The following is a 24,745-nucleotide window of genomic DNA, read 5'->3' on the forward strand; positions in this document are numbered from 1 at the left end:
TTTAGACTTTTACCATTGCTCCATCTATACATGCATTGCTCAATGTAGAATAAATAATGTAATCTTTCCACTTTTTAAGTTGGATGTGCCACCTGAATGTTACTGCGCATTGTCCGCACACTTATTTTTCATCACATTAGCAACTATTTGATCAACAGAGGCGCTTGTGCCACGCAACTGATAGATCAGCTGATTTATATATTTAAGCCAATGTGCAATGTTCTTATTTGAAATTGGTTTGAGCATTGTGTGTGTTGTGTTTATTTAAAATGCCGTATATTAACTCAAGTAACTCAAGCTGATCTTGCAGTTACTCCTCTGTTATTTTTTAATAATGGAATTACTAAGCTATAAATAATTATAAATTTCTAAATATAGGTTTAACTTGTTTCATCATAACAAAGCTACTCATAAAACACATAATGTTTATTATAAAATTATACGGTATTGTTTATTTTTATTTAATACAGTAAATTAAGAAATTTTTTAAGCAACTGATTATTTCTTCACACTTTAACTTTCCATTGATTTTACCCATTCATCATAAGTAACACCAGCATACTTCTTGATCATTTGTAAATTTTTATAAGCATCAGAAAATAAGATTGGACTCTGAAAGTCAGATACGTCTAATGCATCGTACGCATATCCGTAAAATGTCCATAACTGCCTCTGCACAGTGCGACAAATTAAAGGTGACATTATCTGAAAATGAAATTTAAATAAGATTGAAATTTGTGTAAATTAATCAAGTAGTTAATTTAAATAAGTAATAAAGAATAAAATTATAAATTTTCATTAAAATCATAATTACGCTAGCTAATTCTAGTGACAGCAATTTTTCAATGGGATCAGGAACTGGTGGTTCTGCCTGAAATAATTGAAGTTCTTTTAAATTTGAAAACTAAACGCACTGCTTTACATACAACTTGACGGCTGTATCCAAGCGTTTCTGCTATTTCACCATCGATCGCTAACATTTCAGCACACATATAGTTTTCATAATCATCAGTAATTTCATCACATCCGTTAGGATATAGCATCTGCACGTCTCTTACTGCCATTAAAGCAGAAGTGGAAATTACCCCAATCACACACTGATGGCTGTTTGGCAAAGGAACTTCTGGTAAACAGAGAGGTTGAACATTCGTGTCATAAACCATTGGTTTAACCGTTTTTAAAATTCCAAATGGATTTTTATCAACTGGAAATTCAATAATACGTTGTGCTCTGGCATCCAATGCGGTTTGGGCATCATCACCAAATGGATCCCTAGCTGCATATCCAACCAAATAGCCTTCTTCCGGACTAAATGTGCAACAAGTGATTAAATAAATAAAAAATCTCAAAAAAACTAACTCTTCAGCAATGCAAGGTAATGAAGTGACCACAGTATCACTAAAATTTTGATGTTTTCCAGGAACAATCACTCCTTGGCAAGCAATCCCCATGACCGTTTCAGTACCTTTTACCATGGGCTTGTAAACAACTACAAGGCTTGAAAATATATCCTGCCCACATTCTGAGCTTACCTTAAAAATGAATTCAACATTATAAAATCCACTTATTTTTCAGAGTAAAGGTTTTAAAGATAAAATAAAGTAATTTTAAATTTTCCTTTTGAAACAAAAATAAAAACAGCAGTGCATTTGTTTTGAAGCTACAACAATGGGTTAAATAGCAGTCAATTTGCAACTTGAAGATGAATTATGCTAGACACGAATTTTAATGTATGAAGTTTCAATATTCGAAAATCATTCTTTAATTGTACATAAATGTTAATATCTATAAAGCTTTGCGTGCATTTAGCATTAATATTATTTACTTGCACTTTTTACTGTAATTTGTTTGAAACCTTTTTACATCGCACTTCTGCTATAAGACGTTTGACTTTTGAAGTTAAACTATACTTACACAATTTATACTGCTCAACAAAATAATAATGATAAATTGCTTCATAATTCAAAATCACTGATTACAATTTTGAGGTTTTTTTATAATATTATTAATTTAATATGCCTGCTGTCGTTGCTGCTTCACTAATATATATAATCCAGTGATCATTATTTGATCGCCACGCTGAGGGGGCTACATACATAAGTTTCTTCAATTATACATTATATGTTTATACAACGTTGTTGTTTTTAATACAAAATTTTAAAATTTTTCATAGAATTGTATGCATACAGTTGATATCGTTGATTTTATTGATACACTGAGCAGTGATATTGCTGCCCACGTAAACTCATGTATGTTTATCTTATTATTACTTGCAAACATTTTATATAATTACACAACATTTTAAATATTGCACATAATATATTTGCTAAAAGCATTTATGATATATTGCTCATAATAAATCATCATCTCTAGCTTTGTTTTCTCTGTTTGGCGTTGCCTGAAATTCAGTAAAATAAATAATAATGTTTTTTTAAAGTATGCTTAATACACCCTTTATAAAGTATGAAATAATTTTTGTGTATCGATTATTTTTCATATTATAATCTTTGGTATAAATTATTACATGACAAGAATTATTTATTTATACTGTGGCATAAAAGAACATAACAGAAGAAGTGACTTTCATATCAGCTAAAGTTAGCATACTAACATGTACTAATACTAGTCTAATATAATCCTGAAGATTATCCAAATCCTGAAATTATGGCCACCTGAAAGCAAATGTTAGCAAATGTGCGAACCTGATAGCTGTGAACAATAATTGCATTTTTAAATTCGATTAATTTGATTTAAATAACACATGTTATTTTTAAATTAAAAATTTTCTGTATGAAATTTGCATTTTCTTTCTACCAAAATGTTTGTTCAAAACATGTTTTTCTTTTAAAGATAAAAAAGTTTTTTCTGAATAGTATACAGATTAATAAAGAAGCTTTTGTTTTAAACGTCAGTGCACGTTTAACGTGCACTGACGTGCAGATTCACTTTACTTGTTTATAAAATAAAATATTTCACTATTTACAAGGAAGCATGCCACAATTTTTCAAAATATGATTGTTATTATTTGAAATGTTTTTTGATAATTTCTTTTAAATCGTTTAAAAACGGCTTTTGATATTATGAATTTAAAAGATTTTCTTATGTCAGGAATATTTTCAATAATAAGTTATTGCTACGTTCCGTACATTTGTATGAGTGGTTTATGTTATGCATACTGAAAGTAACATGCATTATCATGTTTAAATTGTAACCGCTGTTAAAGTTTGAAGACAGAAATATATATATATGACATTATTTGAATACAAGCATGCTCATAGCTTGTAATTATGTTTTCAACTAATTTCAACATAGAAAACCATTAACAATCATTTATAACTTGTTGCATTTTATTAAGTTTTAGAAATAAATTATAAGTTTTGCAATAAAAGAGGTAATTATTTGTAAATTTCAGGATTTTCTACTGATCAGGTTTGATATTCATAGTTGGATTCATGCCTTTTTAAAGAGAGAAAATGTTCACTGACTAACTAACTGCTCCAAAGAAAAGTGATTCCGCTTCTGGTCATATTTACCCCTTTCGTAGCAAAATTTTTATTTTTGCTCAAATAACTTTTTGGCTTAGAAAGTAAATTATATAATCAGATGATCGTGAAATTGGAATTTCTTATTATATCATTATTGCCAATTTTAAACATGTTGTCATATAGCAACAACAGCCCTTAAGGGTTATGAAATGTTTTATTTTGAAGTCAGTATACAATACTACTAGTTGTAAAAATATTGCAGACTAGCTATTATGATGATTTATGAAATATTCATGATATAACTTAAAACAGCCCTGTTGTTGTGTCAAACAGAGATGGATGTCACATTTAACATGTTTTCGACGTACTCCGGATGTTTTTTGGCAAAGGAAACATCGATTTTTCACTGTAAGACTTCTGGACGATGGTCAACGTGATTGAATCAGACGGCTGTGCTTGGCAGTGATCTTCTCTGGCGCCTTTTGCTGATTTCCATTTGTGATGGCAGTAGTTTGTGACCACGGCCGCTTCTCTAATTATTTTCTTTTATAAGGAAATCTGATATTTCAAGTGTGATTTATAGCAAATCTTTATGATTGCCACCGGCTGATTTGTTCACACTTAGATCTCCTCTACATGTCAGCCATCCTTTCATCACAGCGACACTGATGGTCCAAAAAACAATCTTTTATACCAGGTTCTACTTCAGTAATCGAGTCTGTAAAATGCTCTAGCATGCCGGGCAAATCCAACTATTTTTGTATTCTTTTACAATGGGCAGATATCAAACGTCCACTATTACCTTCTCCTTCTTATTCCACCTATTCATTCTGCACACCGATTGCTTGCTAACATAAGTGGAAGAAATATCGATATTACATTCAAAATATGAAATTTTATACCAATCTAGTGACAACTGCTTCTTGAACATAAAGTGAAGATTCATGTTGTGTAAACATATTGTGTAAATACATACATATTATGTAAATTGTTTTCATGATGATAGCTGGGATTTAATCCATAAATTTCATCTTCTGCTACAATAGGAACTGCATTGTGTTAATATTTTTCAAATAAGGTAAATATTAAAATATGTTTCAAAATATGACATACTTTTTGCAACATTACGTTGATTGTTCATTAAATGTAAGCACTCCAATCCAATTGAAATGTAAATAAATTTAGAAGTGATGACCACGATCAATCAAAGGGATCACACTGAATCCTGCCGGCAGATGAACACCTGGCATATAAAATGGAGAAAAAAGCGATTTTGAGAAAACCAAGTGCCGAAGTAACGAAACTTATCCATGCTATCTACGACAAAGAAGCCTCCGACGCGTCCTCTAAGCCGTTTACATCCGGCCAGTTCCCGGTTTCTAAACGCGTGAATGTAGAGCAAATGGGCAAAATGCTTCCTGAGGAATTTCTTAGGAAATTGTAGGGATTGTTGGCCAGTGGAGATTTCCACCTGCACAAATGGATCAGCAATGAGCCTGAAGTGCTGAAGTCTGTCCTGGACGAGAAAGATCCGTCAGTACCAGGGATCACCTGTTGAACACGCTCATTATCTACTGGGAGTGCGAGGGGGGGTTGGAGAAGCTGAACTTCTCACCGCCACTGATGGTGCATGGCAAGGGTGAAGACTCGAAGCGGAAGCCGTTGAACACCGCTTTTCACATCTTCGACCCGGTTGGATGCTTCGCCCCATTCACCGTACGAGCGAAAATGCTCCTCCAAATTTTCTGGCAAGCTGGAGCATCGTGGGACGATCCCTTACCACGCGACGTAAAGGAGCAGTGGACACGCTGGAAGAACTGCTGAAGATCCACCTTCCACTTACGCGCTCGTACCGGTCTCACTTATCCAAATGAATCACCTGGAGATCCAGGCGTCATATGTCATATGGCAACAACACTTTAATGCATAGACTATGTGTACGATGCCTCAGAGAGCGACTATGGAGAAGTGGTGTACATGCGCATTGAAGCGACGAATCGCCACACCGTGGAGAATTCCGCGAGGGAGAAGACACGTGTCGACCCAGTCAGAAGAGTAACACTACCGAGAGAGAAGAGTACTCATTACCGAGGCTGGAGCTCATGGGGACCTTCATGGCGGCAAGATTGTCCAGAATATTTTGGCTCTGGACGTGCATTTCATCACCTGCTGGTGTGATAGCGAGATTGTCCATGCTTACGGCCGGCGGTTGATCGCTGGAAGGCATAACGGAATAGGGCAAATTGGTCACCAGTCCAAGTAAAGCCCATTGACAAGTAACTTTCATTGTACAAACGGACCTTCTCTGTGTTCTTTTTTTCATTGGTGCCATGTAAGTCATCAGGTTTCCCAGTTACTATTCACGGCAAAACAGCTTGGGCGTGTCGTTAGCAAAAACTGCCAGATTCTCAAGACGTTGAAAACAAAAGAAATAATTAGTGCTCGATTGAATAGAGAAAAACAGAGAAAACGACAAAACAAGTAAAAACTGAAGGCTACAGTAAAATGAATAGAGCTCAGGTAAACAACAGTTGCCACCAAACTGCTCACAAAGGAGAAAATTATAAGTACATACTTTGACCCCGTGTGGACATCGCTGATAGTGAGCAAAGTGCTCGGATTTATCCTCAGACAATTTGCACTGGTGAAAATACATCGTGGAACCTGTGAACACGCTCGCGGAACCCCAGGATTCCTCAGAACTCCGTTTGAGAACGCTGCTCTAATCATTTCACAGATCTCTTCTTAATAGATATTTATGATTCTACAGTTTTTCTTTAAATATTTTTTTCTTAATTAGTATCAACCTTATGTGAAACAGTTTTTTTAATATGATGAGAGTTTGATTAATAAGTTTGTTCGATTCTAATTCCCAAAACCGTTGATATTTTCACAGTCACTGCTACACGTGATTTCCACTTGCAACCAATTCAAGCTAGTAAATTTTACCTTATAGCAAAGTTGTTCTACTTGGTATTTACAAAATCAGAAATTTTAAATATTAATATATCAGGGTAAGTTTTACTTTTCATATATTTGTTAATAAATGGCAGTAAATTAAAATTTATCACATTATACGTAACAGAGGCAGCAATAAAATTGAAATCAATGGCATTCATACAAAATTCAGAATTGTAGAATGCACAGATTGCCACCTGCTGAAATAATTAACGCCTTATAAAAGGCCACAAAATTGAAAGTGCAAATCAATTTTGCATCAAATCTAAACACAAGAATGTTATTCAAGTGCTTAGATGCGGAGTTTTTTTTGGATTTAATCACCAATTAATAGTTTGGCATTATTATAATACATTCACTCACCACACCGGTTGCAGGCCTTGTATGATAATTATAAACGTGAATTAACAAATATATATATAATATACTCACCGTACTTTATAAATATTTATTACACATATTAAAACTCCGGGTAATTTGAATGATTATTAAGTAGGCACTTGCCTATTTTTAAATTAAATACCTTATTGGGTTTTGTAAGATTAGAAATTTCCTTAAGGAGTTAATCAACTGAACTATATCTATCTATGGTCATTGTAATGGAATCTCAGCTCCGTCGGCTGGATCCTTTTGTGAATAAAGGGAGATTGCTGCTGGTGGGTAAAAGATTGAAGAACTCTGAGTTGCAGACACACATGAGACCCAGCGATCCTGCCTGGAGACCACGTTTTGACGTCAGGATTGAACGACGCTGCCACGAGCGGCATCTACACTCTAGGGCCACGCATACACTGGCAGTCCTGGGACAGCAATATTGGGTGCTGAAGGGGTGCAGCCGAGTAAATAAAGCAATATGGAGTTATTTCGCATGCTGACCTGCAATGGAGGAATAGCGTTGCTCCTTCTGCAGTAAATCCAAAAACAGAAAAGTTTAAAAAATGCTGTGAATTATACAAGGCGCTGTGCTGCACAGAGCACGTCCACAAAATCTGCCCCAACTGCTATTACAGGCCATGCACATCCACATGTAGGCTATTTTAAATTCAATAAATCAGGATCAAGATATTGAAAATGTTCTTTGGCGTGTTCGCAAAAGAACCATCGTAGATTCTCATTCACGGTTGTCTTTTTTGCAGTTTCATCAAATGGCATTCTCTATGGATTATATTTTTTCAGACTCTGACTGTTAAATACATTTCAACTTGTTTCTGAATTGTTTCTAGTGACTTTAGAAGGATGTGAGATGAACAAGAAATAAATCCTTAACATCAGTTTAACTCTCCTCTCCTAATAGGAAGCAAAGGAATGACTTGGAAGGTGTGTGTGAGTGAATGTTAGTAGCATGTCACTGGGTTAGAAATCTGACACCCCTATGTATTCATGTGGCAAACGTTGTTCTCTAATCTGATATGCCTACATAAATATACATATTTATTTGCGCTTGTACATTCTAATGTTTATGATTAAATTAAAGTGCTTTCTAATGTACGCTAAATGTTTACGATCACACGCAACCATCAATGAATGGAACCAAAGAGCGCTGCTATACATGCACCTGTACCTTCCATTTTATTTCTTTAGTGTTACACAAGGATGCATTTAAATTTTTATACTACTTTTTGCAGATTAACTCTCCTATGATCTTCAAATTGACTTTTCTACTTTTGTCTTCCGGGTCACACTGACCCACAGGTGATGCATAATGTATTTCACAATCGTACTGCAACTTGGTATTCGTGCATTTTATTTTACACGCTGCTGATAAATATTCTAATATGCAAAGTTTATTATTTTCCTGATAAGACGGAATATGATGCATGTTCTTTGCCACACTTAAATTTCTTCTGCGCATAAATTACAATATGATTATGTATGATGCATGCAAATGTATTTTCTGGCATTTTTGATAACGTACGCTTGCTGTCATTTGAAACACACAGTTGGCATCAGGCTCTTTTCTTATCACCTCGTCCGTACAGTATCATGCTGATGCTTGTAGATGGCTGCTCAGCTTCTTGTCGCAACCGTTCAACTGCCGTTTTTGCTGCTGCTGTTTTGGGCAGTGTTTCTCACTTCATCATTTCTGGTTGCACTAAAGCCAAGTTCTTCAAGGATTAATCGTCGTTTATGCAGCCGTCACTACCAATGGTCATTGAGCTGCCAATCTTTGACGAGAATACGCTGATGTCACTTGGTCCAAGTTATCCACGCTACTTTTAGTATTATTGTAGTGTACAATAATATCAGGCTTGCTGTCTTTTCCGTCGCTAACCTGGGTATTATTGTACATCGCACTGAGAGCCAAAACATTTTTATCTTTTGGCATGCGTGCGACGATGGTTAAGTCTTCAGAAAAGGCGTATCTGGAAGAGTTTACTACTCTGCCTTGAAGGAGTAGCAGTTCTCGTGGTAGCTCTGGCTTGTTTTTTTTACCGTATCAAGCAACGTGAAATTCTTCTTTCTTAACTCTACGCTCAATGTGTATGATGTAAAAATGTTGTCGCATGTTACATTATTACCATTCAGGCCCTTTGTCATCTCGAGAATCCCTCGCATGCCTTGGTTCTTCTCACGAGTTCAGCCTGACGGCTTGCCAGTGTAAATTTGCATGTTCTATGCGTAGCTTGATTTTGTGCAACACGCTATCCAAAATTTAATGCTATACTTTTCCTGTTTCTTTATCATGCACTGTCTGAATCACTGATTGGTTCTTCTTCTATCCTTCCTTCTATATTTTTGCATTCTTTCTATTAGTATTATTATCAGGTGATTATCTTCCAAAGAATAATCAACTATTTTAGAACTGGCAGTTAAGATTCCAATTCAGTCAATTATTGTATACATTTCTCTTGCATTTCATAATACCACGTTTATCTAAAGATAAGAATCAAAAGTGTCAGTGACCTTTGCAAGCTTTACTTATAATGTTATCAAACAGTTAATGCCTATATGGATGCAATATGCTAAGATAGCCAGAAGAGCACCTCAGTTATTCAAAGTACCATCGTTCATCTGTTTAGTGCGTTCCATCTGTAATAATTAGGCATAAATTACATGCTGATATATGTATTTTGCATAACAATACTACTTCATATGTTTTTCAAGTCTGTTTTCCTTCAAGGCTATGCTATTCAATGACTATAGTAAATGATGAGTCACAACTTAGATGGGTAAACAAAGCATTTTAGAATGTGACTCCTCTATTCTACCTGAAGAAGGTTCTGAAACAGCAGTTTTAATTCCTGTGAAACAAATCTATTCAAATGGAGATGCATACTAAACAATTATTTTTTCTGACCCATTTCAAACTAAATGAAAGTCACGAAATGATATCAATTTGATTCTGTGAGATGGTCAAATATATGGTCAAAGAATTCCCTCTGCATAGGTGGTACTGATCAAATATATTCCTGCATATGGACTATGCTACTTCTCATTTAAACAATGTATAGTGTAGGAGATAATAAGTACATCATTTCTCCAATTCCTGGAAAATTTTTTTCAACGGGCTGTTAATATATTATTAGATGCACATTTGGTGTTCCCTAGTTCATCTTGATGGCCCTGACTCTGTTTTATTTGGTTGGATATTAGAAGAATTTTTTGGAATGTATGAAGGTTCACTGACGTTATACATGAACACAGGCATATCCATTAATTTTTTTTCTTCGATGTTTATTACTCACGTTTATACATTACCCATGTATTCAGGATTGCGCAGTCAATTAGTCAGTCATTTCTATTTTCAACTCATGCGATCAATTCTGTATAATGCCATCAGCATGCTATTTAGATTTTATCAGCACTTCTTTATCAGGGTAAATTTTAGTTCTGATATATTTGCTAATGAATTAAAATTTATTACATCTAAGAAATAGAGGCAGCAATAAAATTAAAATCATTGGCATTCAAACAAAATTCAGAATTGTAGAATGCACAGCCTGCCAAATGCTGAAATAATTAACGCCTTATAAAAGGCCACAAAATTGAAAGTGCAAATCAATTTTGCATCAAATCTAAACACAAGAATGTTATTCAAGTGTTTAGATGCGGAGTTTTTTTGGATTTAATCACCAATTAATAGTTTGGCATGAATATAATACATTCACTCACCACACCGGTTGCGGGCCTTGTATCATAATTATAAACGTGAATTAACAATTACATGTAAATATAATATACTCACCGCACTTTATAAATATTTATTATACATATTAAAACTCCGGGTGATTTGAATGCTTATTGAGTGGGCACTTGGCAAATTTTTAAATTGAATACCTTATTGGGTTTTGTAAGATTAGAAATTTCCTTAACAAGTTAATCAGCTAAACTATATCTGTCTATTGTCATTGCAGTAGAATATTTTAAACTTACTTTTTCTCCAAAAAGTGTTTTTATTTCATTCGATGTGCTTGACATATTATGTGATAAATATCATAAAAAATATAAATTTCATAGAGAAATCTTTATTTGCTGAATTGTTAGGATGAAAATATACGAAGTGAAAAGATGTGCTTAAATAAAGTTGTAAGAAACATAAAATAATGAATAATAAGAATAAGTAAATTTTTGTAAATAAATTTGAAATTATACAACTTTTCTTTTTTCTAAAATAAAAATATTTTCATAGAAAAAGTTTTAAAAGGAAACGTTTATCTCAGAATTTCATTATAAATTAAGAAAATAAATAAGCTCTTGTTTCAACTATAAGTTAAAACACGATGATGAGATCAACTGCAGGATTTCAGCAACAAAATTTATGCAAGGTTTGCTAAACAAAATTGCATTAAATTAAAATTAGCTGTACTACAATTATGCTAAATTGTTTCTGCGTGTTTTAACTATATTTATTTTCAATTACTACTTGTCATTTTGCGATTTATGAAAGAGTAGTTTTTCCATGTGAGGGTTACTTGTCTATATCAAGTGAACTAGGGAAGCAGACCAATTTCTTACTAAAAAGCTTGTTTATGATTTAACTGTTTCATTCATTTTATTTGTCAATAGAACTTTCTGATCAGAAATTGAAGGCAAAAGCTGGTAGTCTAAGTAGCTACTTAGTTAGTAAGGGAGGGAGTGACCGGCTTTGACGACAGTGATAAATTCTCTATTTTGTGTCTGTTTCTGTTTATTGAATTGTCAGTCATCCTTCTACTTTTATATCTGTTTCATCTGGTTGCATCTTCATTCAATAAAGCTCGTGATATTTTGTCACTGATAGAACATGCTAAAATAACCCTGAAAATCTTTACTAACATCCTCACTATCCCATCAATTTGTCTTGCTTCTGTGTCACGTTCACAAGCAAACGTGAATCAGTCTGCGGTTAGATGATCATGGGTCTATCTGACCTCTCGCTGATTAGGGCTACAGTCCACCATTTTCATCGTTCTTGTCACCAAAATTATCATTGGTTATTCAGACACTATGACTTAGCATTGCTTGTTCTTGTCCGCTGTACTTCAGTGAACATTTGATTCATCGTGAGTCGTAATTGCAATATAAAACTCATATTTGCTTAATTTAAATAGTCGTAATTATTTCAATTCCACACATCAGCGTTTTACCTGGCAGTAAGGATGTTCAGTTTTATTTCAGCATGTTCTATCAGTGACAAAAGATAATAGAAACAGAAGTAATAAGTGTAATGGTGCTGCATTGCGTGTGACTCTTATAGACAGAAATCATCTTACACTGAACCTCTAGATCACAGTAGGGAAGAACAGTAGTTGAGTATGATTACTACAGTATTGATGCTTCGGTTGATATTAGCTAAGTAAGCATGTATTAATCTTGTGTGTTATTCTACATTTGCTCGCGAAATAGCTATATACGCAGAAAAATAACAACTGGCGATGAATATATGAGATTACGATGAGCGGTCAGTAGAAACAAGGTTATTGCTGCGTATGAATGAATTTCAAGAATTCTGCAAGTTTTCAGAGTTTTGTTCACCTTTCCTAACGGCGTTTTTACTAGCTGGTGAACGAACATGCGTCGAAAGCAAGTCGAAAGCGTGACGCAATTACGCAGAGGTGCAGGCAGAGATGGAGAACAAAAGAAAATGTTAACTAAAGCGCATCAGAGCACAGAGTCATCTCAAAGATGAGAACTATCAAATGGCTTATCAGGGTATATCATTCAGGGTAGGCCCGTTTCCCCTAATAAATTCTGCCTACCTTTTACCTAAATTGCAATATTGTCCCTCTGATGCGCGCGGCTAAATTTCACTGGTTGTTGCTTTTATGCATTCCATTTGTCAATTATAGGTTTCTCATCAATGGTCAGTTTTCTGAATACAAAAAGTTTTGATCATATTTTAAAAATTATATAGTTTTCAAATGTTTTCGCTTAATGAAATTTTATCATAATTTAATATAACATTGTATTTCTGCACTAATAGGAAAAATACACATTTATATGTATTTTTAGTTTCAGTGAATTTTATGAAACTTAAGTTTTTGAATTTTTAGTACAGTTACTAAAAATTTCACTGACAATAAATCTTGAAATTTTCCATTGAAATGGAATAACCACCTTGGGGAACATAATAGCTGTCTGTCTTGTGTTCTATGGCAGTATAATGTTCTTTTGCTGCTTTACGTTTGCCATTAAAATTGATGTTCCATTAAACTATATTAAATTATATATATAGTTCAGGTAATTAAAACTTGATGCATAATGTCAGTCATGGTAACGGATGACAGGAATCTGAACAAAGTCAAGCACAAAAAATGAATACGTCCAAGTTTCAAAATAACAGTTGCCTACAATTGGATGTTTCCCATTCCAAATTACCCAAACGAAATCACAATAATGACACAAATTGACATACAGCCTGTCAATTCAACTCTTAATTGTAGATGGAGTTTGAATTCTAAATGAACAAATTACAAAAAATTTATAATAATCATACATTATATAATTACTGATAATTATGCATTTTATAAAATAAACCTTGAAAATGAATCTTGTCAGTCAAGAGAACAGAAAGTAAGTGTTGATTGGCATTCTTTAATTATAAGCTAAAGAACAAAATATTTATTTGTTATATCATGAATATAATAAATAACACTGTTGCATCATCTTCTGTCAATTCTGAGAAATTTATTTTGCTTTAAGCTAACCTTTCAGTGGTCTTGTTCAACATTTCAAGAATACCTTATTTGTTTTGCACCACTAAAGTTCGCATATATGAGATCACCATCTCTCCTTTTTATGTAAATCAGGCAATTTAATTTTCTGTATCAAAATAAGATACGTGAAATTACAGTGTAGCCAACGGCTCTACATCGTGATGAATAAACAGTGCGCGTTTATAGGTTAGTCATCGTTGTTTGTTCAGACGTCCGGGTTAAGCTTCTATAAAATTTTACTCTGGGCTAAAGCATTGCTTTACAACATTAAAAGCGTTTTGGCGCATTTTTTCAGTATTAGTCATTTCATGTTATTTGCTGTGTGATTTTCCCTCTTTACTGTTTATTCCTTATTTTTGTTTTTGTGTTTTGCTGCATGCTGCAATAATAAAGTGCTCGTCGAAAGCAATCTTACTTGCTTCTGATTTACTCAGTACTATAATACAATATTTAGGAGAAATTATTCAACTGCATGCTGCCCTGGAAATTGTTTCAATTCATGATTCTGAAATTTGTTTCAATATCAATTGCAGACCAATACTGCACTATCTTTAGTTCTGATCTTTTGAAGCACTAGAGAAACATAAAATGATGAATGATCAGAATAAGAAACAATTTTGTGAATTTTTGTAAACAAAATTGAAGTTGTAACGAGCGAAGCAGCAAGTCACTCGTCTCTGATGTTAGTGGACTGTATTTCTGGATTGTTATTGCAAGGCCGGGAGTGTCCAATGCGTTAGACAATCTGACTTATAAGACGACAACTGTTATTCAAAAACTCGATTAAGAGTCGAAACAGTTTACTCAAAAGGAATAACACTGAGCCGGGGATAATCAGATAAGAAATCAATGAATATCGCACTAAAGAAAGCAAAACACACTAAAGGCAAACTTCTAACAACGGGAAGCCACAACACTCTACAGGAAGCAACAACGCCAAAATCCCCCATTACGTCACTTCCGTATCTACCGTATTATTAATGACACTCAGGTTCTCTACGTGACGACAGACCCCATTTCTGTCGTCTACATCCTCCCCTCCGGATGGGGGTGTCTTACGCCCATCACTGACAGTTGCCGGTTCGAGTTGGACGAGCTTCGCCACTGGCCGCGTGATCACGTTGGTCAACGTCCGGATCCTGGCTGATCTCGCGATGCCATCGCTGCCCAAGTGCAATACCGTAATCACGCCGATCGGGCACTGGGTTCTCGGGATGCTGTCCTCTAGGATCAGCACCAAATCGTTCACTTCTGGCCCGGCTAGGGAAGATCTCCATTTCTGTCGCTGCATCAGATCCGACAGATATTCTCGTCTCCAACTTCACCACCATTTCGCGAGGAGCTGCTGACGGTATCGCCATCGATGACTCCATTGCGGGGGACCACGTCCTACTGGCTGCCATTCTGGGTCATGGGCTTCAACTGCCGGAAAGTCCACGTACGCACGACCGGTCAGCAACTGAAACGGCGATAAAGGGTGGCGTTCGTGGTCTTCATCCCCCACGAATGTCAGTGGTTTGAGGGAGGCTTCTACTTCACAGAGAGTTGTTCTGAGTTCTTCTTCATTAAGAAGCGCCTTTCCGAGGATCTTCCGCAACGATTCCTTGATCAAGCGGACGAGGCGCTCCCAGTAGCCTCCCATCCAATGGGCTCTCTCCGTGATGAATTTCCAGTGGATGCGGTGGCCTACCAGTTCACGCTGGACTCGGTCCAGTAGCCTCAACTCTGGCGCAGCGGCTTTGAAGGAGCGGAAATTATCCGATTGGATAATCTCCGGTCTTCCTCGCCGGGCGATGAACCGTCGGAGCGCTTGCATCACTCTGGCCGTCGTCATCTGTGGGACCAGTTCCAAGTGCACTGCCCGGGATGCCATGCACGTAAACAAGCACACATAGCACTTGGAAGTGGCTTTTTTTCAGACAGGAATGAGCAATGGCCCCGCGAAATCCATCCCAGTGTAGGCGAAAGCAGCGGCTTCGACCACTCGACTGGATGGCAAGGCCGCCATTCTCGGCTGAATCGGTCTGGCCATTGCACGCCGACAAGCAAAACAGTGCCGGATTACTTTCTTCACTTGGGTGCGCCCTTTCAACACCCAATATTGCCGTCTTAGAATTGCCAGCGTATGCGTGGTCCCAGCGTGCGGCTGCCGCGCGTGGCAGCGTCTAATCAGACCCATCGTCAGGGGGTGGTTTCCAGGCAGGATTACTGGGTGTTTCATGTGTAATGGCAACTCTGCGTTCTCCAGTATTCCACCCACCCGCAGTAATCCTTCTTCATCCACGAAAGGGTCCAGTCGACTGAGCGACTGGTCGCGACGACACGCCCCTTCCGCGACAGCGCCTGAAGTTCGGAACTGAAAGCTACCGACTTGGCCATTCGCACCCACGTGCCCTCCGCCTTCCGCAGTTCAGCCACCGTGAGTGCACCACTCTGACGAGCTTCTGCCGGCAACCGGCAATTGCGTACGAAATGCTGACAGTACGCTGTGATACGGAAAAGCCGTTCGCGCAGCCGTACCTTTCAGGACCAATGGAACCCACCGGCCAGGCGTTGTGTAGCTGGGCCAACCATTTCGGCCCATGCCACTACAGTGGCGACTCTAACAATTTTGGAAGCGTCGTGCCGCGGCTGAGAAGATCAGCCGGGTTCTGCCGCCCCGGGCCGTGTCTCCATGCCGCAGGTTCTACCAACTATTGGATCTCTGCGACGCAATTCCCTACGAATGGCTTCCAACGGTCGGCCGACGATTGTATCCATGCAAGAGTGACCGCACTATCACACCAGCAAGTGATGCCATGCACTTGCAGACCCAGCATTTTCTGGACGGAGCGCACCAGTCTTGCCGCCACGAGGGCCCCCATGAGCTCCAGCCTCGGGAGGGTCAATCTCCGGATTGGGGCAACCCGCGCCTTCGACGTTACGAAGTTCACCGCGGTGTGGTGGTTCGTGGTCTCAATGCGCATGTATGCCACAGCGCCATATGCCTTCTCCGACGCGTCGCAAAATGCGTGGATCTCCAAACGTGTCACTTTGCCAAGGGCCACCGGTATGAGTGCGCGTGGAAGACGGATCTTCGACAGATCCGACAGCTCTTGCTTTCAGCGCCTCCATTGCTCCAACACATCCAAGGTGCACTTCCACCTTACTTTACAAGACTTCGCCCGATGGCCACTTTGCAGACAACGGAAACACAACTTGCTCCTTGCTGCCATGCGTGAACGCGTGTGGGCGTCTGCCTGAAGGAACTCTTCGCAAGAGGCAACATCGTGGTCACCCTTGCATATCGGGTAGCTGCTGCTAACAGCCACGTTTAGGACAGTTGTAGCGCCCCTTGCCGCCCGTTTCTCCGTTTGGCGAGATCGCTGCCGCTCTCGACAACCTGGACCGGGTTCTTACTGCTTCGGGTCGTCCTGCTTGACGAATCTTCTTCCGCCTGAAGAAGCAGCCGCTGCACGCTTCGCTGCCGCCCAGACCTGAGCGAAATTGAGAAACTCTGGCAGGTCCCCTTTCGTGCCTGAAACCGACTGCACGTGAACGTTCCATGCCAGACGAATCTCCTCAGGAAACTTTTCCGCAAGAAGCGGCAGGAAGGCTTCATTCGCTGTCATCTTGCCAGTTGACGGATTCCTTCCCAGGGCGGTCAGGCATCAGAGATGTCGATTTATCCCCTCTACCAAAGCCTGTATGATATCTCCTGAGTCGCTACACGGTTTGGCGTTCCAAATTGCCTTCACGCGTTCCCGAACGTTGACATCCGTACGTCTGAAACGTACTTGTGACAACTCCATGGCGTGTGAGTAGTTTGCACTAGAGCTTGGCATCCCTTCTACCGCAGCCAGAGCTTCACCGGATAAACTGGACAGCAGTACGAGAACTTCGATGCGTCGTCCAAATCCGTCTGATTATGGACATATCCCTAAAAGCGGTCCCAGAACGCTGGGAATTCGAGCACTTTACCCGAAAACACTGGCATCTTCGGTTCCGGGAGCCTTTCCTTTACACTTGTCTTGCTGTTACTGCGGTGGCCAAGATCGTTGGATCTAGCTGAACAATCAGACAAGGAGCCTTCCATTTGTCGAATCCTCGCTCGAGCTTCTCGGCGAGCTATCTGGGTCCGTACAGAGAGCGCCACCCAATGCTTGGCCTCTTGATCTCGCTCCTCACCCGTCAACGCCGCTTCCAACTGCAATTGCATCTCTAACGCCTTGTCATGAAACGCCATCACGTCATCAAGTAGTTCTCGGAGGTCATCGGGATGCGACGCTGTTGGGAAAAACATTCTCCTGACCTCAAGTCTTCAGCAAGTTAGGCGGAAGCTCTAGCTCACGATAGAGCTGCGCGTCAGAGCGTGACGCTGTGACGTCATTTCTGCATGTATATAAGAATGCGTTATCAAATTTTGCTAACAGTTTATCACTTCCGCGCATAACTGCGTGGCACGCTGTTCATTTCGGTAGTTTATGCTTAGTAAAATTCATCAGGTTATGGCCCCAGATACGCGTACTGTGCGCCAAGGATAAGTGAAATTCAACTGAAACAAATCACTGGACGATGAGCGGTATGGCTACTGACGGTGATCTAGGTAAGCCCGTTATTGCTAAGTTGAACAGTTCAAACTACCAGCTATGGAAGCTGAAGATGAAAGTGCTGTTAATGAGGGACGGCTTATGGGACTTGGTAAGCCAACCGAAGCCCTGCCCCATACCAGAGGACTGGAGTCGAAAAGAGTGCAAAGCGATAGCTGCAATATGTCTCACCGTGGAGGACGACCAGCTTATCCATCTTGCGCAACTGGAAACTGCCCGGGAAATGTGGCAGACGCTACAGCGACTCCATGAACGAGCATCAATCGGCAGCAAGCTGTACTTGATGCGCAAATTGTATGGTATGCGGTTCACACATGGCACGATGAAATCTCACATAAATGGGATATTGGAAATTGTTACACAATTACGAGGCTTAGGCAAGAATATTAAAGATGAAGACCTAGTCGCCATAATGTTGTGCAGTCTGCCAGATTCCTACTCTGCTTTGGTTACTGCATTGGAAGGAAGAGATGAAGCAGATCTAACCGTTGAATATGTAAGCGGAAAACTGCTTGATGAATACCCGCGGCGTTCAGAAAGTTGTCTTGACCAGAGAAGTAACGAAGTCGCGCTCAATACTACTGCAAGTAACGCACGAAGCCAGTTCAGAGCTTCAAAAGCAACCCTGACAAAGTCAGACAACGAGAGCCGAAGATGCTATTACTGTGGCAAAATGAGGCACATCAAAGCAAACTGACGCAAATTGAAGCACCAACGTGAGAAAAATGAAAAGGCGAGATATGGGGTACACCATAATGAACTACCTCCCATCAACCAGAAAACCAACGCGATACAATATCGCACCTTTGCCACAGGAGAAAAGGCGTATAAAGGTAAAATTGGTGATTGGTATGTGGACTTTGGAGCTACAAGCCACATGACTTGCAACAGGAACTTCTTTGAGTCATTGGAGCGGAGAAAATCAACCGTCTATCTCGCTGATAATACGGCAATCCAGGCTGAAGGTATAGGACATGGATGGCTATTCTGCGTCACGCCGGACGGTACAATTGAGGAAATCCATGTGAAGGATGTACTTTTTATCCCGTCATTGGAAACCGGACTCCTATCAGCCTAGCGTATTACCAATAATGGCTACAAAATAATGTTCCAAGATGATACGTGCTTAATTTCCTACCAAAAGGAAGTTGTCGCGGAGGCGAAACTTGATGGATCACTCTTCAAACTAAAGCAAAAACATCAAATAGACACTGCGTTGAGTGTACATACTTATGCATGCTTACACAAGTGGCACCGACTCATGGACACAGAGATCCAGAAGCTATCAGAAAATTAAACAAAGAAAAGTTGGCGAATGGTATTGAAATATGCAAATGCGACGCTGAAAACGATTGAGAGATCTGTCTGACAGGTGAGATGACGTCAACTCCCTTCCCGAAGGTAGCTAACAGAGCTAAGAAGCAGATCGAATTAATACCCAGCGATATATGTGGTCCGATGATAACAGCCACTCCAAGCGATCATCGATACATGATGACGTTTATCGATGACTATTATCGCTTCACTGTGGTTCATCTTTTAAAGACGAAAGATGAAGCTGTGGATAGAATTAAAGACTACGTTGCCACACTACATACGAAGTTTGGGCGTAACCCCGTCACACTTCGCACTGACAATGGACGAGAGTACGTCAACCAAAGGCTGAGAAACTTTCTTGGAGAAAAAGGAATTGAACATCAATTCTCAGCGCCATACACACCACAACAAAATGGTGTAGCTGAAAGGAAGAACCGAGCTTTGGTCGAAATGGCGAAATGCATGATGACTGATGCAAAATTGCCAAAGCGCTACTGGGGCGAACCGGTATGCACGGCAGCGTTTCTACAAAATCGGCTCCCGAGCCGAAGTATTTCGAAGACGCCATTCGAGCTCTGGACAGGAAACAAGCCCAACGTAGACCACATACGAATTTTTGGATACAAAACATATTGTTACATACCAAAACAAAAGCGGAGAAAATGGGTCAACAAGGCAAGAGAAGGGGTGATCGTTGGTTATGGTGGCATTACAAAAGGCTACAGGTTACTAAGCCCAACGACGAACGAAATATGGATAAGCCGTTCAGGGAAAATCATAGAGGATTATTCACACATGAAAAACGAAAGTGCAGTGCCAAAAGGAGCAATTGAACGATCACGGGAATACGACGACATTCCCAAATTACTGAAAAAAGAAGATAACGTGATCATCGAAGACATATTTGGGCCAACTCAAGAGGAACTGTCGGGCGAAGTTGAACCCATAAAAGACGGTATAGAAGCTTCAACATTACGACGCTCTCGAAGAATCAACAAAGGGATACCACCAAAACCATTAAGCTACAATATACGCTCAACCCAAATATGCGAACCAACATGGTGAGATTGGAAGTGTAACGGGCCGCTGATTCGAGCAGGCTCATACGCCTCTTCCACGAGGTTATTGGCGCGTCCATCACTATTTGGCGATGGGCAGGTAATGACCGGCGCATTTCCCTTCCTTTCTGTTTCGCGCTTTCCTGATGGCATTGCGACAATAAAACAACAAACGATGAGTATATACTTTATTAAGCAATCAGAGACAAGGATCTACGACGATGTAACCACGAACATACCTCTGGCAACAAGCCAACACTGATGTAAACAACCACTACCGTACTCCGCCTCTGATCTTCATGTCTTATTCTTCATACCGTAGCTTCAGTTCTCTTCGCCTTCATTTTCTGCAGAAAAATCACATTAGCTCGGTCCGTTTCCGCTGCAGAGGACTACGGACAGGAGAACGAGAAGGGGTGTTGGGAGAAACATTCTCCTGACATCTAGTCTTCAGCAAGTAAGACGGAAGCTCTAGCTCACGATTGAGCTGCGCGTCAGAGCGTGACGCTGTGAAGTCATTCCCGCATGTGTGTAAGAATGCGTTATCAAATTTTACTTACACATTATCACTTCCGCGCATTACTGCGTAGCACGCTGTTCACTTTGGTAGTTTATGCTTAGAAAAATTCATCAAAAACAAAATTGTTACAACTTTAAACCAAAGGTAAAAATAAAATTGTTTAAAGTTTAAACAAAAGGTAAAAAAATTGTTTAAACTTTAAAACCAAGCTTTAAAACAAAATATTGTAGCGCCGTCAGGCGCTCGATTCATCCGCACCATTTATTGTGTAGAGATTTTATTATAAAACAACGGGATACAAGAAATTATACAAAATAGCTATATTACAAGTGTTCAACCAACCGGGACGCGCACGCCGTATCTCTGCCGCCGATGCACCACCTTGATCTATTTATTTTCGCGCCGGTCGCCCTACAAAAGGGTGAACGTGATACGCAGGTGCAATTTCGTCGTCGCCGTCACACTGCCCCCCTCTATCAGAGAAGTTCGTCCCGAACTTTACTTAAGGGATGTAATCCCGCAGGTAGCCAGGTGGCCGCCGTCTTCGCGTCGACCTTCCTATCTTCATCTCTGACGAGGGTGGAGAGGCGGTTGATGTGCCTGCCACCGGGTAGTCCCGCCTCGAACGGACCGGTCTCCTACGTCTGGCTGCTCAGTGATATCCCTGGCGTAGTACCGCTTCATCCGGTCGGAGTGTACCACGAGCGTGCGGCGCTTCCGCTCATGGTGCCGTACGCGGTACGTCTGCGGCCCCATTACCTCCACTACGTGGTACGGCCCTTCCCAGCCACGGTCAAGCTTCCCTCTTCTTGGCATCGCCAGCCACACGCGGTCGTTCGGGCAGAAGCGTGACTCCTTGGCGTGGCGATCGTGCAGGCACTTTTGGCGACGTTGCTGCGTCTTCAGGTGGTCCCTCGCCAGCTCGTGCACACGGTCGATACGCTCTCGGGTCCCGCGGATGTAGTCCGGTAGCCCTTGGGCTTCGCGCCCAGGCGGGTTCCCTATCTGAACATCCAGCGGCAACCGCAACTCTCGACCGAGCATGGCGATCGCAGGCGTCACTCCCGTACTCTCGTGAACGCTGCTGTTGTACGCCAGCATGACGAATGGCAGCATGTCATCCCACTGGCCTGGGTTCCCATCAACCATGATGGACAGCATGTCCAGGAGCGTGCGGTTAAACCTCTCTGCCTGTCCATTCCCTTGCGGGTGGTATGGAGAGGACCGCGTCTTCTTAATGCCGAACAGCCGGCACATCTCCAGCACCACCGACGCCTCAAATGAGCGGCCTTGGTCGCTGTGCAGGTAGTCAGGGGCGCCAAAGTACGTGATGTACTTCTCGACCAACACCTTGGCCACGGTACTGGCTTCCATGTTGGCGAGAGGGAATGCGGCTGTCCATTTGGTAAAGTAGTCCGTCAGGACCAGGACGTACCGGTTCCCCGATGGGGTCTTTTCCAGCGGCCCAAGAATGTCCATGCCAACACGCTGCAGAGGGTATCCCGCAGCCATGGCCTGCATTGGCGCACGGTTGTTCTTGGTCGGGCCCTTCCTCCTCGCGCACTGCGTGCACGTGCGGCACCATGTGTGTACGTCACCACTCATCCCGGGCCAGTAGAATCGGCTCCTGACTCGTGCCAGCGTCCGGCGCTCACCCAGGTGACCTGCGTACCGACTGTCGTGCATTGTCTGTAGGACTTCGTTTCGGAGGGCTCGCGGCACCAGCGCCTGCTTAGCCCCTTCCTCGGCCGTGAGTCCGCGGCGATGTCGCCAGATGAGGCCATCTTCATCCACCCAACTGCGCCGTTGCTGCCACAGCACGTGCATGTCGCGGCTACACTCCGGGGGACATTCCACCGGCCAGCTCGCGCCAACCAACCATTGCCGCAGTAGTTGGATCTCTGGGTCCGCCTGCTGGGCGGCCAGCAACTAACCTTTAAAGTTCTGCGGAACGTCTTCGGTTCGGAGTTGGGCAGCCTGGACTGCGCATGCGCTGCCTTCTACCAGCCGTCCACATTGTGTACAGCTGGTCCGGGATAGCGCGTCGGCGTTGCCGTGCAGGCGTCCTGCTCGGTGTTCCACTTCGAAGTCGAGCTCCGCTAGATTCTCCAGCCACCGAGCTACCTGCCCTTCTGGTTCCTTAAAAGTCGTCAGCCAGCGCAGGCAACTATGGTCCGTCCGTACCAGGAATCGCTGGCCGTAAAGGTACGGCCGGAACTCGCGCAGCGCCCATACCAAACCGAGCATTTCTCTCCGAGTCGCGCAATACCGACGCTCAGCCTTGGTCAGCGTACGACTCGCGTACGCCACGACTATTTCGGCTTTCTCTTCTCTTTGGCTCAGCACCGCCCCAAGGCCGTCTCCGCTGGCGTCCACGTCGACAATGAACTGCCGATGGAAGTCCGGATAGGCGAGGACGGGCGCAGATGTAAGGTGGTACTTCAGTGCGTCAAAAGCGGACTGACAGGCTTTTGACCAGTCCCACTCGGCCCCTTTTTCCAACAGCCGGTGTAGCGAAGCGGCGACGTTCGCAAAGCCGTTGACGAACTTGCGGTAGTACGACGCCAATCCCAGGAACTGCCGCAACTCTGACACACAAGTCGGTGTCGGCCACTCCCGCACGGCAGAGGTTTTGCTTGGGTCCGTAGCGATCCCTTTTTCCGAAATGATGTGGCCCAAGTACGCCACCCTCCTCTTCATGAGCCGGCATTTCTCTGGTTTGACCTTCAAACCCACTTCCCGGAGGCGGCGGAACACCTCGCGCAGTCGTGCCGTATGCTCTTCGGCGGTCTTGCCAAATACGATGACATCGTCCAGGTACACCAAGCAGTCGGAGCCCACCAGGCCTCTCAGAGCTGTCTCCATGAGCCTCTGAAAGGTGGCCGGTGCGTTGCACAGTCCAAAGAGCATCACTTTGAACTGGTACAGCCCAAGGGGGGTGGTGAAGGCCGTTTTCTCCCGATCTTGTGGTTCGACCTCAACCTGCCAGTAGCCGCTTGCCAGGTCCAGGGTCGAGAACCATTGTGCACCCGCCAGCGCATCCAAAGTGTCGTCGATCCTCGGGAGCGGGTGGGCATCCTTCCGGGTGAGGTTGTTCAACTGCCGGTAATCGACACAGAACCGGCATGACCCGTCTTTCTTCCTCACAAGTACGATAGGGGATGCCCAGGGACTGCTTGATGGTTCTACGACGTCTCGCCGCAGCATTTCGTCTAGGAGGGCTTCCACCTGCGCCCGTTGATGATAAGGAATGCGCCTTGGGGAGAACCTCACTGGTTTGGCGTCGTCGGTGTGGATGGCGTGGCGTACCACGCTCGTCCGCCCAAGGTCCTCGTCTGACGTGGACAACACGTCTGCGAACTCCTTCAGGATCGCCGCCAGGGCTGATCGATGCTTGCCGCTCGACTCCTGCTCACTGGGGAGCATCTTTTCCATGGCTTCCTGCGCTGGTTGGTGAGCCATTAGCTCCGCCTGCGGGGATTCCACTCTAACCAGGCCCACGGCGTGGGACTTCCGGAATGGGATGTTACCCTGCCGCATTCTCAGACATCCCGCCGTTGGGTCCGGGGTGCAGCCGTGGTACCGCATAAAGTCCCACCCAAGCAAAATTTTATGGGACAGCTCCCTTACACACAGGACGGTATGCTGAACGGTCACTGATTTCCCAAGTATAATCTCCGTG

The 24,745-nt window shown here is 41.9% G+C and overlaps 14 protein-coding genes across 14 annotated transcripts; 8 read left to right on the forward strand and 6 right to left on the reverse strand.

The window, feature by feature from the left end:
• Positions 1-513: 513 nt before the first annotated feature.
• Tsp_07187 (MAP kinase-activating death domain protein) lies at positions 514-1,959 on the reverse strand. Its single transcript, XM_003381460.1, has 5 exons — positions 1,915-1,959; positions 1,360-1,532; positions 927-1,308; positions 815-871; positions 514-705 (listed from the first exon to the last, which is right to left on the reverse strand). The coding sequence occupies exons 1-5, from the start codon at positions 1,957-1,959 to the stop codon at positions 514-516; spliced, it is 849 nt and encodes a 282-aa protein (XP_003381508.1).
• Positions 1,960-3,913: 1,954 nt separating this feature from the next.
• Tsp_07186 (MAP kinase-activating death domain protein) lies at positions 3,914-4,626 on the reverse strand. The gene is made up of 4 exons (XM_003381461.1): positions 4,599-4,626; positions 4,458-4,534; positions 4,288-4,407; positions 3,914-4,015 (listed from the first exon to the last, which is right to left on the reverse strand). Exons 1-4 carry the CDS (start codon positions 4,624-4,626, stop codon positions 3,914-3,916), a joined length of 327 nt encoding a protein of 108 aa, XP_003381509.1.
• Positions 4,627-4,740: 114 nt separating this feature from the next.
• Positions 4,741-5,309, forward strand: Tsp_07185 (conserved hypothetical protein). Its single transcript, XM_003381462.1, is given in 3 exon segments — positions 4,741-4,860; positions 4,930-5,018; positions 5,030-5,309. 3 exon segments carry the CDS (start codon positions 4,741-4,743, stop codon positions 5,307-5,309), a joined length of 489 nt encoding a protein of 162 aa, XP_003381510.1.
• A 3,283-nt stretch (positions 5,310-8,592) lies between these two features.
• Positions 8,593-8,999, reverse strand: Tsp_07184 (conserved hypothetical protein). The gene is given in 2 exon segments (XM_003381463.1): positions 8,593-8,806; positions 8,824-8,999. The coding sequence occupies 2 exon segments, from the start codon at positions 8,997-8,999 to the stop codon at positions 8,593-8,595; spliced, it is 390 nt and encodes a 129-aa protein (XP_003381511.1).
• A 1,311-nt stretch (positions 9,000-10,310) lies between these two features.
• Tsp_07183 (hypothetical protein) lies at positions 10,311-10,862 on the reverse strand. The gene is made up of 2 exons (XM_003381464.1): positions 10,818-10,862; positions 10,311-10,394 (listed from the first exon to the last, which is right to left on the reverse strand). The coding sequence occupies exons 1-2, from the start codon at positions 10,860-10,862 to the stop codon at positions 10,311-10,313; spliced, it is 129 nt and encodes a 42-aa protein (XP_003381512.1).
• A 3,781-nt stretch (positions 10,863-14,643) lies between these two features.
• On the reverse strand, positions 14,644-17,861 carry Tsp_07182 (hypothetical protein). The gene is made up of 4 exons (XM_003381465.1): positions 17,540-17,861; positions 15,840-15,922; positions 14,973-15,476; positions 14,644-14,892 (listed from the first exon to the last, which is right to left on the reverse strand). The coding sequence occupies exons 1-4, from the start codon at positions 17,859-17,861 to the stop codon at positions 14,644-14,646; spliced, it is 1,158 nt and encodes a 385-aa protein (XP_003381513.1).
• A 318-nt stretch (positions 17,862-18,179) lies between these two features.
• Positions 18,180-18,579, reverse strand: Tsp_07181 (MAP kinase-activating death domain protein). Its single transcript, XM_003381466.1, is given in 3 exon segments — positions 18,180-18,323; positions 18,340-18,497; positions 18,537-18,579. The coding sequence occupies 3 exon segments, from the start codon at positions 18,577-18,579 to the stop codon at positions 18,180-18,182; spliced, it is 345 nt and encodes a 114-aa protein (XP_003381514.1).
• Positions 18,580-18,893: 314 nt separating this feature from the next.
• Positions 18,894-19,246, forward strand: Tsp_07180 (MAP kinase-activating death domain protein). The gene is given in 2 exon segments (XM_003381467.1): positions 18,894-19,017; positions 19,035-19,246. 2 exon segments carry the CDS (start codon positions 18,894-18,896, stop codon positions 19,244-19,246), a joined length of 336 nt encoding a protein of 111 aa, XP_003381515.1.
• Positions 19,247-19,545: 299 nt separating this feature from the next.
• On the forward strand, positions 19,546-20,550 carry Tsp_07179 (putative copia protein). Its single transcript, XM_003381468.1, has one exon. The coding sequence runs from the start codon at positions 19,546-19,548 to the stop codon at positions 20,548-20,550; it is 1,005 nt and encodes a 334-aa protein (XP_003381516.1).
• An 885-nt stretch (positions 20,551-21,435) lies between these two features.
• On the forward strand, positions 21,436-22,166 carry Tsp_07178 (putative peptidase). Its single transcript, XM_003381469.1, has 2 exons — positions 21,436-21,653; positions 21,737-22,166. Exons 1-2 carry the CDS (start codon positions 21,436-21,438, stop codon positions 22,164-22,166), a joined length of 648 nt encoding a protein of 215 aa, XP_003381517.1.
• An 11-nt stretch (positions 22,167-22,177) lies between these two features.
• Tsp_07177 (conserved hypothetical protein) lies at positions 22,178-22,956 on the forward strand. The gene is made up of 3 exons (XM_003381470.1): positions 22,178-22,275; positions 22,377-22,722; positions 22,774-22,956. The coding sequence occupies exons 1-3, from the start codon at positions 22,178-22,180 to the stop codon at positions 22,954-22,956; spliced, it is 627 nt and encodes a 208-aa protein (XP_003381518.1).
• A 95-nt stretch (positions 22,957-23,051) lies between these two features.
• Tsp_07176 (conserved hypothetical protein) lies at positions 23,052-23,450 on the forward strand. Its single transcript, XM_003381471.1, is given in 2 exon segments — positions 23,052-23,198; positions 23,211-23,450. The coding sequence occupies 2 exon segments, from the start codon at positions 23,052-23,054 to the stop codon at positions 23,448-23,450; spliced, it is 387 nt and encodes a 128-aa protein (XP_003381519.1).
• A 388-nt stretch (positions 23,451-23,838) lies between these two features.
• Positions 23,839-24,192, forward strand: Tsp_07175 (conserved hypothetical protein). Its single transcript, XM_003381472.1, has one exon. The coding sequence runs from the start codon at positions 23,839-23,841 to the stop codon at positions 24,190-24,192; it is 354 nt and encodes a 117-aa protein (XP_003381520.1).
• Positions 24,193-24,224: 32 nt separating this feature from the next.
• Tsp_07174 (conserved hypothetical protein) lies at positions 24,225-24,554 on the forward strand. Its single transcript, XM_003381473.1, has one exon. It carries the CDS (start codon positions 24,225-24,227, stop codon positions 24,552-24,554), a length of 330 nt encoding a protein of 109 aa, XP_003381521.1.
• The last annotated feature ends 191 nt before the right edge of the window (positions 24,555-24,745 follow it).

The sequence above is a fragment of the Trichinella spiralis genome (assembly GCF_000181795.1).
Source record: "Trichinella spiralis strain ISS 195 chromosome Unknown Scfld1, whole genome shotgun sequence".
In the NCBI taxonomy this organism is placed as follows: domain Eukaryota; kingdom Metazoa; phylum Nematoda; class Enoplea; order Trichinellida; family Trichinellidae; genus Trichinella; species Trichinella spiralis.